General features: G+C 40.0%; 1 protein-coding gene across 1 annotated transcript; it reads right to left on the bottom strand.

Moving 5' to 3' along the window:
* Positions 1–660: 660 nt before the first annotated feature.
* HOATZ (HOATZ cilia and flagella associated protein) lies at positions 661–3,030 on the bottom strand. Its single transcript, XM_089914199.1, has 3 exons — positions 2,118–3,030; positions 1,595–1,633; positions 661–1,110 (listed from the first exon to the last, which is right to left on the bottom strand). Exons 1-3 carry the CDS (start codon positions 2,338–2,340, stop codon positions 1,001–1,003), a joined length of 372 nt encoding a protein of 123 aa, XP_089770325.1. The 5' UTR covers positions 2,341–3,030; the 3' UTR covers positions 661–1,000.
* Positions 3,031–14,387: the final 11,357 nt, after the last annotated feature.

Below are 14,387 nucleotides of genomic sequence, written 5' to 3'. Positions count from 1 at the left end.
TCTAAGACTACCATTAGCAGAACATCTACTTGTAACTCATCATATTGTCTTAATTGTTTGACAAAAGATGAAAGAAGTTGATAATAGTTTGTCTTTAATCTTTTATTTCTAATCCCTTCCAAAAATGAAATTAAAACGCGCTGAAGAAGTCAACTTTTAATGATTTTTGCTTCAATGAAAATTAGGTTCCCTTCCCATTATTAAGTGCTGGTATAAATATACATTATCTAATATCCTCAAGAGAGAATAAAATGCTGACTATTTCTAATCACTTAATTTGTTTGGAGGAATCACCAAGAGTCCACAAAGGAAACTAATGTGATCAGCAAACTCAAATGCATTGTTCTGTAATTTATGTAGAATTCCCGATAAGTCTTTTGGACTTTGCCAATACATCTGTTGATTAAACACATTAGGCCAGACGAATCCTCTATCTGCTTTTATAGTACAGGAACAGTTAGAGGAATGGAATTTATCCATTAACCAAACAAAATGTTTCTATAAATCACTGTACTAATTGTTGAGTTAGAGGCTGTGCCTGCAAAAGAAAAGCAAACAAGGGATGTTGCCAAGAAGAGACACATTCAGTTGATTTGACACCAATGTGTTTAATTGCAGCCTTTAGGCAAAATGGCTCTAGATGATGGACTCATTCCTCTGATCATTTAATTTTGACCTATTAAGTCAATTCTATTCACTTTTTCCTGTTCTTACAATATTTCTGTTCTTACAACACTGTATATGGTTTGGGGCCTTATTGGGTGGAAAGTGTGTGAATCCATCTTTCCCCACTTCCCTCTGATTTCATTGTTCTTACACATCCTTGGGCTTTTGCAGAGACTGAGAATAGCCAAAGTTTAATAGAATTTCTTAAACTTAAATTAAAATTCTAATAAAGGTTTTCCTATTGCTCAAGCTGATATACTAGAAGCAGAAAATTTTTATATACATACGTTAAAAAAAGAATAATTGGGATGATTTGGAAAATAATAATGAAATTTTAATGAAAATCATATGACTTTCTGCAATATTGGCCTACCTTTTGGAGATACTTTTTTTTCTCCTCAGATTCCTGAATCTTCAGGGTTTCAGCAGTGACATCTCTTCTCTCTAAAGAAAACAGAATCAAATACAATCTGAAATAATTTTATCATGATTTTACAATAATGTTGATAAAAAATTAAAGTTTAAAAGGTAATACATAAAGTTGGAAGGTAAACACAAATACGTACTGTCTTGAAACTTTATGAACCAGATTCATAAATAACTGGAGATTGAATTAATTAGCTCTGGCTGCAGGGAACCTCTAATCTCTTTAGAAGAGAAGTGGCCCGAGTCCAGAGACAAGAAAAGGTCTCTAAACAGAACTTACGTGAAGTATCATAGATTACAATTTCTACATTCCTACTCAATATGTTATAGGAATTTAGGCATTTTCCTCTGGATAAATGGGGTGGTCCCTGAGGCAGGGCCTTGGTATGCAATTCAGAAAGTTATGCCAAAGGAAGAAGTTGTATCTTTACACTTATTACCTATTTTTTTTTTAAGAGTCTAGGAATCAGGATATTGAAAGGTGTAAAACTTGATACTTAACTGCTTTTCTCAAGGAAAAAAGGCTGGAAGTAACTTTTCTCTAAAAATATACAAAAGGGAAGTAGTCATTGGAAAAACCACAGCATTAAAGGTATTTAATTTTTCTATACCTGTAAAAATTGCATAACAGTTTCCCATCTTAGGCCTTACAGGTTAGGGAACTTGGTTCCTAATGTTGACTCTGCCTTCAACCTTCTCTAGGGCTTTCACTTTGGAACTGTATTATGTAAAAAACCATCCTTCATATCCTTTCAGCCAACATATAACATTTGCCCAGATTATTCTATACTGTTTAGACAAATAGATGTCATAACCAAGGGATATTTTCAGATGGACTTTTAGATGTAACAAAGATACCACCGATCATTTTGGGGTGGAAGGATTGCTGGGAAGATTTTAGAACTGTTTGTACAGGGTTTTAGACATTTAGAATTAGGTTCTGCAGTTTCTCCTGGGAGGGGCTCTGGTGTCTGCCCCGTGGTTAGGGAGGAGGCAGAAATCGCTGACAGGAGGCAGCTACTCACCAAGCGCACTGCCCTTCGAGGGCCGCGCCACCCGCAGACGCTGACGGCTACCTCTGGACAGCACCAGCTGAGATTCGTTAGGGGGATACATTGATGCCCCGATCCAGAACTGCTTGGCCAAGTTGGCATCGCGATCCGAAGAGCCGGTGAACACCAGCAATCCCTGCGGGTGAGTTTCACACTCCTTTCGGCTGCTAAGACCGTTGCTGGGCCTAGTTTCCATGGCAACTCAATATGCTTCTCCAAGCTCCCTTGCCCTTCTCCCAGCCCCACCGCGCCCACCCCACCCCCCAGCCTCCGCCGGAAACTCGCTAAGTTGGCCACAACCACGGCCGGAAGCCCTTAGTTTCCTCGATAGAAGCTGGGGTCTAGCGTGCGCGCTTGTGCGCCACCTGAATCCCACTTCTGCAGTGATCGCAGACTTCGGGACCAGTCCAAGCCTTGGAGTCGAGATAGGAGAGTCAAAACATCAACTTTGAGGCGTCTTGTCCTGTTGGAGTCAGTGGGGGAGCACTTCAGCTCTCTTTTATTCTGAGTTAGCCTCCTACACCCCCCCCCCCCCGCCCCGCGACCAGCTTCCTTTCCCCCCCAACTATGTCTAAATAAAGCTTCCCTTAGCTCCACCGTCCCAATCCCCTTTCCACACCAGATTGCTGTAGCTCAGCACCCTCTATGGGGAAGTTCTGGGCCTGCAGTGGTTGGTGAATTCAATAAGGCAGCTAACAACCTAGCCTATGGAAGCTAGAGGTGTGAACTGGGCTGATAGGCACCCCTGTATATAATGTTTTATACACGTTCCCCCCTGCATCCTTTAAGACCAATCTTACGGAAAGACGGTCGATTTAGATTGTAACATCAGTCCCACTAAAAGCTGCTTAGACTGCAACAGTTGTAAATATATCGGATGAGTGGACCCAGCCCCTTCATGAAAAACACTATAAAAATTTTGGTTAATGAATTCTTATAAAAATATTAATAAGTGTATGTGCATAGCTCTCCCGGGAGATCTGGTTAATCTAGGAACAATTTAAGCATTTCAGCGATAGGAAAGTTGTAATTACTGTGGCAGGAATTGAAATGGACATCATAAAACCAATTTAGGAAAGGAAATGGACACATTGGTAATAACCACAATTTAGTTTCCTTATGGCCTTATGGTTTCCATAGTGACCTTATGGCACTTTATGCTTTCAAGATATTAATACAGTCTCACAGAAAGATAGCTCAAATATTGATAATTACAAATCTATACAATGACAGTCAGCTAAGGAGAAAAATCCTATTCCCCAACATATCCGAAAATTTTTTGGTTCAGAGCCTGAAGCAATATTGAAAAATTGTATATAAAGATATACATATATTACATGTTGTATATTTAGCAGCCAAAATGTGGATATCTCTCTTGGCTGACCTATTGAAAAACAGGCAATGGGTAATGTTAGCAAATTCCAATCCCCCCAATCCCCCCCACCCCCAGAATGTTGATATGCACAGGCAGCTCATTTAGATGAATTCCCAAATCTTTTTACCTGGCCGTGTGGTTAGTGATTGGTACTATTAGCAATCAGCTAACTACACTGCCTAGTAACTAGACTCACAGAAAAAAAAAAAAAAAGGCTTTCATCATAAACTGTGTCTCAGGTTGGTGCCCCATACGTTGTGACAGGCAAATCATTGTTTCAGTTGTAGCTCACTTTACTTGGTGGGTTGATGAATACCCTACTAAATAATGAAAAATAGGCACAATGAATCACAACAAACAGCATTAAGCATTACATAGGGGGCTCCACCCAGCAGTTTAAATGTCTTAAAGCCATTCAATACCACGGATTTCGCTTTGCTTACATGGTATTGTACAATCTTACTTTTACTCCTAGAGGTTGCTAACAGTTTAACAACCATATCTAGAAGCAGCAGCTCGCAGGAGTCTGCAGGGGTTACTAGCATGTTGACAACGTGCTCCGTCAGCAGCGCTAAACGCTGACGCATCAAATCTCGAAGCTCAGTGGGCTCTTCTCAAACGCTTGGGGTCGGCGGTTTGCCGCCGAGGGTGGCGTCTTCCTCCTGGCGGGGCGGCGGGTGATGCTGTGTCTTGTTTTGATGGCAGTGGAATTAGTGATTGTAAGCACCAGAATACAATCAGCTAATTACACTGCCTACAAACCGAGCACCGGGCGCCCGCGGGCTGCAGCTCCTGGACGGCTCGCAGCGCCGACGCGGTATCCCCGAGCGGGCGGGCCGCGGGATCGGGCCCGCCGCGACCCCACATTTCACCGGGGGCGACGCCCGATAGTGCCTAGGCGCGAGGGCCAGGACGCGGGTCCTCGGTGGACGCCTCCGAACACTCCCGGGCACTCTCGCCCGGCCCGCTGGCTGCGCTGGCCCCCGCCGGACTCGCCGCGCACCCTTGGCACTGCCAGCGGGCGGCGCTCCAGCGGGGACCTGCACCCTCAGGTTCGGGCCCCCCGGGCCCAGGTGACTCCCGGGAGCGCCCAGCCAGCTGGCTTCACCGGGGACACCGAATCCCTGCGCCCCGCCTTCCCTGCCGCTGTCTCCCGCACCACCCAGGGCCCTCCCGCTCAGGTTCCCTTCCCTTCACCTCCCCTTCGTTTTCTCGGGCCGGCTCCCACCTCCCTCACCCGGGTCCGGCCAGCCCCAGAAAACTTCTCTTCAGTTCTGGGCCCAACTCTAGAGCCGGCTCTCTCAACCCCGTGCGCCCCGCCGCTCCGAGTGGCCGAATAACCGTGGCCGTGGCGGGCTAACCGCCCTTGGAACCCCGCGGGTGGAAGGGGCGGGGCGGGCGCGAGACGGGGTAGGATGGGGGAGGGGCTGCATGGGGGAGGGGAGGAAGCAGCGAGAAGGGGCGGGGGGCGGGCCCCTGTGTGGAAGAGGCCCCGGAGACAGACACTGGTCTTGAGAAGTTCCCTGAGCTCCTCCCCTCCCCCCTCCCCAAGAAGTCCCACAGGCCCTCCCAGCTTTCAAACCCATCCGCAACAGGGAAAACACCTTGCTGAGTACCAAATTGTAGGCTAGAATTTTCTAATGGGCTGTTGGCCTGGGTAGCCTGTAATGTGCAGGAGGACAACCTTTGAGGTCCCATCTGTACTCTTGTGTTCCCTGTGCGTTCTCCCTTACACTCTTGGAGGGCCATGCAATAGGGTGGGATCTGGATCTTCTAGTGAAAGAGTGAGACAGCCAGCTCATTAGTTAGATCAGAGTTTGGACCTCTTGAGATCAAGGCCACAGTTTTGTACTCTGTAGGTCAGCTTTAGGCAAAAATGAGTCTTACTTCCAGCACATAATTATTTATATACCTGCTGTATGTTAGGACCTCAGGTCATTCATTCCACCCTCCCTATGTACAACCTGGATGGTAACACAAGGTGAATGTACATTATTTGCCATTCAAGACAGTATGTAGTAAATTACTAAGGTGGGTAGAAATAAAGGGGGCAGGGTGGGGCATGTAGGAGGACTGTAATTGGTCAGGGAAGTTCATGGAGGAGGTGGCACTAGAGTAGGTCCTTGAAGCAAGACTAAATTTGGACATTCAGGGTGAGGGCTGTGGAGGACAGAGAAACAATGTCTTGTGACCAGTTACATTTTCTTGTTCTTGCAGTTCCACATTTGAAGATGTAGATGTGTTTACATGTGCATTTGGAGTAGATTGGGTGAAGTGGATGGTTAGGATTTCTGGGAGACGTCTACTAATACTTCCTTTAGTTCCTTCCCCTTGTTTCCTTCAGTGCATGAATCAGGAGAGAATAAAGAATATGCTTTGTAGAACTTTGTAGAACTCAATTGGAAGTAGCCCCCTGACTGCCCTTTGGTCTTCATGCACCCAGGATGGGGTACTTGTTGTTGACCCCAAAAGCTTAGTTCTAAATTATTGCCCACAAATTAAAACTCCCCAGTTATAGATTGATTCCCTAAGCCGAGCAGATGGTCTCATAGATGCCACTCAACGTGGATAGGCCCAGATGATCTAGATCATTCAACACACATTCTAAGCTCACACTGTTAAAACACCAGAAGAACTTCTCAAGGATGAATTTGAGTGAGTTATAGCATTATCTTTGAATATGAAAGACAGCCCATTGTTTGCTAAACGAATTGTTTCTTCTGTGTACACCAAAGAGAAGAGTAAGAAACCAAAGTGAAGTATAAAATGTACAGTACAGAAAATGTTAATTGTAAAAATTGACTTGTAAAGTTAAATTGCAAAAGGCAGGTCATTTACAACTAACTGTAATTTGTATTCATTGTATCTTTGGGAGAGGCACAATGTTGTTGAATACATTACGTAAATCCCTCACACGCCTTTAACATGTATAATATACCAAGCCATATCAGGCAACATGCTGTAATCAGAGCTAATCAACCTCTGAGCTCTCTAGAGATAACTGAGAGCCAATTTTGTATTTTCTAGTTAAATATACATATAGAAATAAAATCAGGAGCAAAATAGCCTCCATTCCATTAACAATATGCAGACTTAACAAGTCTTGGTTAGGACATAGTTACAAAAGCAATTCTGTTCTTTCAAGCAATTCTGTTCTTTCAAATTGTTAGTCATTTTTACCCAATACAGTATTTACTACCTCTTTTTGATTGATGTTTTATGATTATTAGTTGCGTCTTACATGTCTTACCTGAGCTGAATTGCTGCCATCCAAGGCAATGGTTGCAGTAGATGCCTTGAAATTTAGATTTTTAAAACTTATCTTCAAAGGTGATAAAAAATAAAGAAAACTTATATAAAAGTCATCAATATGCGAGGCCTACTGAAATAAGATTTTTAAAATGCAGTTTATTTTGTAGGTAGAACAACTAAAAAATTAAAATAACGAGACGAAGTGTGTGTGGCCTAGTTCTGTTTAAAAAAAAAAAAAAAGAGTGCTTGTTCTTACGGTTGCTGTTGATTTGGCCTGCAGTTACTAGAGAAACTCCAAGGATCTCATTGCCTTTATGGTTCATGTCTAGACATGCCTGGAGACCAGGGAGACCCATGATTTAATCTAAGTAAGAATGCTTGTGGTGTTTTAAATGCCCAAACAGAAGATTGCATTTGTTTTAGACAGCACCAGGAAGGTACCTTTCAGGGGACTTGTTTACTGTTGTATTTAATTTCTGGGCATTTGGTGATTAGGAAGATGGGGAAGGTGCACTAAGGGAAGGAGGTGAGATTCGTTGTTAGGAGGAAACCAAGAAGAATGTAGAAAACAAATACGTTCTGCTTTAGCTTTGGCAAATTTATATTGGCTAAATTTATCACTCGTAAAAAAAAACTAGAGCGATGCGAGTTGGGAATTACAAAAGATGGAGACAACTTATTCTCTGCTTACAACACACACAAACATACCCCCTGAACATTTTTTAACTTCCTTTGTCAGGGAGGAAGAAGTGAAGAATCAGACTGAGGAGAAATTATTGGAGTTTAGAAGCTTCTTTTTAAACCTGTTTTTTAAGTGTATATTTTTTCTTAGGAAATATAAAACCATGTTTTGATTTTTATGTAGATCAATAAATGTCAGATTACCTTATTAACATTCATGAAACTATAAATAGGAACTAATTTATGTGTTGAAGCAAGACTAGATTGAGGTCAACTTGGTGTCTTTGAAGAACTAAAAATCAACGAATCTGTTTAATTCAAGCTAAAATGAACTGCCAGCAATTTTTCTAATTTTATACTTCTGATTCCATTTCATTGTACTCTCATTAGTAAGAGTGCACCAGATTCTTAATTAGCTTCATTTCTACTTATTGATTAATTAATACTGTTGCTTTCCATATGAAAATGTTAAATTAATTTATCTTTTTGTAAATCAGAAACAATCCGAAAAATAAGCTTTATAATTAGAGTTGCTTGAGCACTTAGTTATGACCTAGCAGCAGGAGCAAAGTTATTGCATATTTGTCATCTTTAGAGAACATAGTCTAGGGATCTATGGTCTAGTTAAAGAGACAGACAATTTATATACATAGATAATTAAGATAGTTATAGTATATTAATTTTATTACTATATACAATATAATAAGTTGTATATTATTTATATACTTATATAATATATAACTGTTTTAAGTACCAAGATGGTTAGATTAATAGGTGCTTTAAGACTCCTGAATACTAACGTGAGCTTCATTATTGCCAACATTTAGGAAAAAGAAAAAAGAAAAACACCAAGGATTGGGACACAGAGAAGGTTATGTGGAAACTATGGGCTTGAGCCAGGTCTGGAAGGAAAAGTAGGACATAGATAAAGGGAAAAGATAGAGAGGATACTCTTGGTAGCAGGAGCAACTTATGAAGAAAAAACACAAGCAAATTCATGGAGATTGTATACACATGGCTAATAGGAGAGCAATGAATATGTCCCAACTGGGGAAATAAGATTAGAGAGTCAGGTAAGTAGGAGATAGATCCTGGAGCACTTTAGGTGTTAGGCCAGGGAATTTTAATCTCATTCTTCTGTCTGAGGGGCTGTGACTCATGTGATGTGTTGTTTTATGGAGATTAATAGAGTGGCATGGGTTAGAAGAGGGAGAGACAGAGGAGGCTTAGAGTCCATTTAGGAGATTATTTTAATAACCCAGGTATGGAGTCACGCAGAATATATGGTCTGAATGAAAGAGACTTTGTGAAGGGAACTTCACAGGACCTGGTGACTGGTTAGAGTGAAGAAGAGAACAAGATTAACCTCCAGGTTTCAGTGACAAGTAGAGATGTTGGCAGGCAAATATAGTCAGAGGAGAATTTTGATGTATTTAGGTTTAGGTATGTTTAGGTAATGGAAGGACATTGTGGTGGAGTTAGATATTTGGAGCTGGAAGTCTGGAAAGAGACCAGAACTGAAAGGAGAGTTTTAATAGTTTTCTGAAGCTGTAATAGTTGTAATAGTTGAAGTTACAAAGATAAATGAGATCTCCAAGAGAGGTACATTTTCTTATTTTTCATTGAGCCTCTAGCACATGCTGTGATTCACTCAGGACAGCATAGGTGATTATCAGCCATGTATTTTTCTTGAATAGAGAATAGAACAAGGAAAGCAGAATGCTCAGGACCAAACTTTGAGAGCATCCATTTCCTATTTAGGGGCTGGCAGACGGAAGTAAACCTTGAGAAGGGTTAGTCCACAAGGAGAAGCAGAAGAGAGGACTCACAGAATCCAAGCTGTTTTAAGCAGGGTCATAGACACGTATGAATTCAAGGGAAACTGCTGCCTCCGCACCACCACATCATAAGGTTTGGTCAGTGGAATTAGCCAGAGGGCAGAGGATGACCGCACTGGTTCCTCTGAAGGTTTGCTTCAGGGCTTGATTCAGTGAGACAGTCGAGGGGCAATGAACTTCTCTAGGCTATTACTAAACATTAATTTTCCTGGTTGCTTCCCACCACTGATTAACCTCTGTCGCCTCTCTGAAAAACCTCAGGTAGATTTTCAAGGTTTATAGAGATAACTTGACAACTCTAGGGATTCAGTATGGCCAACAAGTAGACTTGAGTACACAGCTGAAGAAAGTCTACTCTCCTTAAGAACTCTATGAAACCAAAAGGAGGAAATTGACTATCTTGTTAATTCGTTTGCAGGAATGAAAATACTTTAAAGTGTGATTCTCTTAAGCATCGCTCTATGACTACTGATTCTTGTTTTTGTTTCTAATCTCCCCGTTTGGTACTTAAGTCTTTTTTCTAGGCAGAATTTATATTCTTTAGTTTTTAATAATTACATAACTCTCATTTGTTACCTTTATTTCCTCTACGAACATAGAATATATCTCAAGGATTTCATCATGCTTACATTTAGTAAGGTTCATATTGTCCTTCCCCTCTTAGCTCATCTACTGCTTGTTTAAAATCCTACTTCCTGGGTAAAATCTTTCTTGGTGACCTTAGTTCATTTTGCTATTTCTCTTTTCTCTTTGCACTTAATATATTCTCTCTACAATTTATGTCTTCCATTAGTAAGATATTATTATTTAATACCCAAATTGCATTTTGAAATCAACATTTTATTATAATATTAGAGAATGCTGGTATATATAACACATGTTTATTATATTAGCCCAGAATGTTGTATATACATTTTCTTACACCCTGAATTATTTTTAGTGGGCTAACTTGGTTTCCAACTTGATGCATGATACATACATTTTTGTGCCCTCTAGGACAATACCACTTAACCATTGTGTGTGCTCAATAATGCACATGGAAAATACAAATAAAGTAGGAAAAAGGCTTGTGGTAAATAAAACACTTGTAGGTAATCTTATCAAAAAGAAGCATCATATAGTTTGATTCATTTAGTTTATCAGTAAATGAGTTTCACTTAGTAGATTAGGCAGCTCTAAACTTAATTTCTTTTGAGTTCAGATTAATATTACATGACTGCAGAATTTTATTAGGTAACATTTTGCAATTTTGTTTCAACAATTAATGTGACTTCCTTTGTATGTGTTTTGAATATAATGGGAGTGAGTTCACGTGTGGGTTTTAGACTAGTTCATTGCTTTATAAAATGGTGCTGCTTAGTTGCTGTTATCAAAAAATATATACTTTCTGTCAGAAGTGGGATTTTTGCTAAAACAGCTATCTTTTTCCCCTCACTAGCAATGATGTGCATTTGCAGACGGGTGGATGTAATTTGCAATTTACGGAAGGGAAGCTAATGAAATCAAATGGGTCTGATTTTAAGGCTGGCTATGACATCAAAAGTCCAATCAATTTAATGTTCAATTTAGATGATATTTTAAAATTATCTTGCCTATTTGAAAACTTCTATCATAAATAGTTTCATTTTATAGCTGAAGTTTAGCTAAAACTAAGAAGACAAATGTGGTGTCAAATTTTCGAGGTAAATCTTTATTGGAGAACCTTGATGCTTGAAGATACCTTAGTGATCAAGTTGAATTTCCTCATGTTAAAATGAAGAAGTGTGATTCTGGAAACTGCTACTTCTACAAGGTCATTTTGGTTACTTTCATGTTTTAAACCATTTGAATCTCTGTTCCAGGCTTAATGAGAAGGTAAAGTATGTCTGTGATGCTCTGTTTCCTTCTGTTCTTCATCCTCATTCTGAGTGACCAGAAATCTCATGTATCCCCCATTTTCTGTGGTGCCTCCACCAGGCTTTCTCTGCTCTTCCAAGCCTCTCCAGCCAGAACACAATTCTTTTGTTTTACTATGGATAACCCATCTGACATTTTCCAAAAGGAAATCCTGGAGAGACAATGTCTTAATCAGGGAATAAATGTCTGATAGTGGGAATTCTGGACATTACTTAAAAACAGTGGGAGAGCTGATTTTTTGGTCTTCTAAACTCAACACCCATTTTCTGTTCTACTTAAATATGAAGTTGGATTAGGCTCACCCAGGCTGAACCGTCTGCTAAATTCTAGTTTCCTTTCAGTGGACATTACTATATGGGTATTAAATTGCCATAAAAAACTCAGTAGACCTCAATCTGAACCAACCGTTGTTCTTTTTATACGGGTTCTTCTGCTGAACTCAGTTATTTCAATGATAACATTATTGTCTTGGTTACTAATGCTTGAAACTTGAAGTAATTTTGGAGTATCCCATTTCTCAAGCTCTGTATCCAAATGGTCTTGTGTACATATCTGAGCTCTTTTCTAGATCATAAACTTCTAGAAAGGAAAGTTGAAATTTTTTTTTAAGCCCACAGCATGTAGAAGTGTCTAATATGTAGTAGATAGTCACTGAATACACTGAGTAAAAGTTAATTATAACAGAAGGTATAATTGTCATTAATGTGTAGGAGGTGATTTTAATAAGGTGTTTAAGATCATCATAAACAAGTAACTGAAGGAAGTCTTGCATGACGTATAGTTTCTGTTTGATTGTTCTTTCCTGAAGTCTAAGTACACTGTTATTCTACTGTTCTATTCACAATTTCCAAGGCCTGCCTGGACCTGTTGCAGAAAACAATGCTAGTAAAGGGTTCAAAGCCTCATCAGCTAATGTGTTTCACCAACTCAGAGGGCAATAGAATGGCATGTCATCGGGAAGGTGAAATAGTGAACGAATTATTAAACACCATTTTAATGTTGTAAATGCAAACACAAACCATTTGAAAAGGAAAAATTTGAGTATGTGCTAATAACATATGTTGCCTTTGGTTCTGAAGCAGATTTTATTTCAGCAATATATGAGTAGTTGTTCTGATTTTCAATTTTGTCACCGCTAACATAAGTTAAAAAAAAAATCTTTGGAAAAGTTATCTCAGCAAAGGCTAGAAAAGATGAGAATAAATGATGTGAATTTGTCATAACAATTTTTGTTAAGCTTAAGGCATTACTAAGCAATCAAAAGTGTAAAATAAAATCTCCTTGATAGCTAGGAGATATCTATCTTAACAATATTCCACCCTTGCTGCTCATTAGAATCACTTGGAGATCTTTTTTTTTTTTTTTCCGTACGTGGGCCTCTCACTGTTGTGGCCTCTCCCGTTGAGGAGAAGAGGCTCCAGACGCGCAGGCTCAGCGGCCATGGCTCACGGGCCCAGCCGCTCCACGGCATGTGGGATCTTCCCCGACCGGGACATGCATCGGCAGGCGGACTCTCAACCACTGCGCCACCAGGGAAGCCCTCACTTGGAGATCTTTAAAAAATCCTGATGCCCAGGTTGCACTCCATCCCAATTAAATCAGAATGTCCAGGGGGTAGGAGCCAGGCATTTAAAAAAGATATTTAGGTGATTCCAAGTACAGCAGTTTGGGAACTCCTGCCACTGAGTGAGGGGAATGAGAAATATATCAGGAGAAGCTGAAATAAGTAAGATACTGTGGAAGTAAAAGGACATTAAGCTCCTAGTCTCACCTTTATCTTATGTGTTCTGTGCTTATAGTAGACACTTAAATACTTACTGAATTGAATTGAGCTAGCCTTATTAAATCGTTCCATTACTAGACATCAAGGTGCTCACCCATCTGTTTCTAAGGTCCTTATATTACCATTTCTCATACATCTTAATCATCAAAGATATTACACTAGCCAGTGCACCTCCTAATATGTGTTCCATCTCAGTTCATCACTGATGAAGTTTGTAACAATCACAGCACTCCAGCATGTCAGGAGCCATCTATATCCATATTCTAGTACCACCAGCCATGAGGTTTTTATTCCAGCCAGCAGGTGAGTAATCCACTTCCCAAATCCCATTTTAGACTCTGCTTCCTTACACATTCCTGTTACAAACTGTCTTAGACTAGGCTCCTTAGGAATAGACTCTGAGATGGGGAGTTGCATGCAGAAAGTCTATTGGGGAGTTTTCTTGAGAAATACACACATAAGGGAGTGAGAAAGATAGGATCGGGTAGAGGGAGAGGTGGACCAGTGATTTGCTTGTAGTAGAGGCCTCTGCCTATCTCATTGGGAGCTCTGGAGATGGGATGGCCCTTCAGAGTTGTTGCAAATTGAACATGGGGGCCAGGCTTTTGTACCCCTGCACTAGCCAGTCCATGGTTGCAGGCCACCCCTTGGGCAAGGGATAACTATACCATGAGGTGGTTTCTGAGAGTAATTCCCCATGAGAGATAGAGCCTTGAGCCATCATCTGATAGTTCCAGTATTGGGGGATGATTGTATTGACGCTGAGGAGGGGAAGGACTTATTGTTGGCCAGTGGGAGCTCTTCACATAGGCTTTTGTATCTTTTGACCTGACCCATTGGTTTTTTATAGCTTTCTGGCTTTCTGGTATAATACATCGCAGGCTAACCTAACATATTACCTCAATGAGGACTGGAATCGACCATTTCTCCAAGGATTTTTTTTTAAAGTGGGAAATTGTAATTAGAGACCACAAAATGAGTGCTAGCATTATTTATTGATTCTAGGCCTTTTTAGTGGACAGAACTAAAATACATATTTTAGTATGTTAAAAAAATCACAAGTTCAGATTAATAGTGCCATTTCAAATTTAACATTATAGGATTTTTACTTAATTTCTTTGAGTTTGTACTTTTATTTTTTTTCCTTACATTGAAAATCTTAGTACATGACAACATGGAAGTAAATATGTATATTACCCTATTCTATTCTCTCTCTCTATATGTATATATTATATATATATATATACCTTCAAATTGTAATACTAATATTACTGTAAACATGGTACAGAATGACATTTAAAAAACACATCTTCATAGTTTTCTCTAGAATATATTCCAATGTGTTCTAGAATCACTTGAAATATTTCTTTTCTTTGTGTAGTTGTCACTAGATATAATTTTTGTCTTGCTAGTAAAAT

Source organism: Delphinapterus leucas, chromosome 7, assembly GCF_059928025.1.
Source record: "Delphinapterus leucas isolate spDelLeu-1000000601 "Yukka" chromosome 7, BTC_Dleu_Yukka2, whole genome shotgun sequence".
NCBI classification, from domain to species: domain Eukaryota; kingdom Metazoa; phylum Chordata; class Mammalia; order Artiodactyla; family Monodontidae; genus Delphinapterus; species Delphinapterus leucas.
This window is presented reverse-complemented; position numbering and strand designations above follow the sequence as displayed.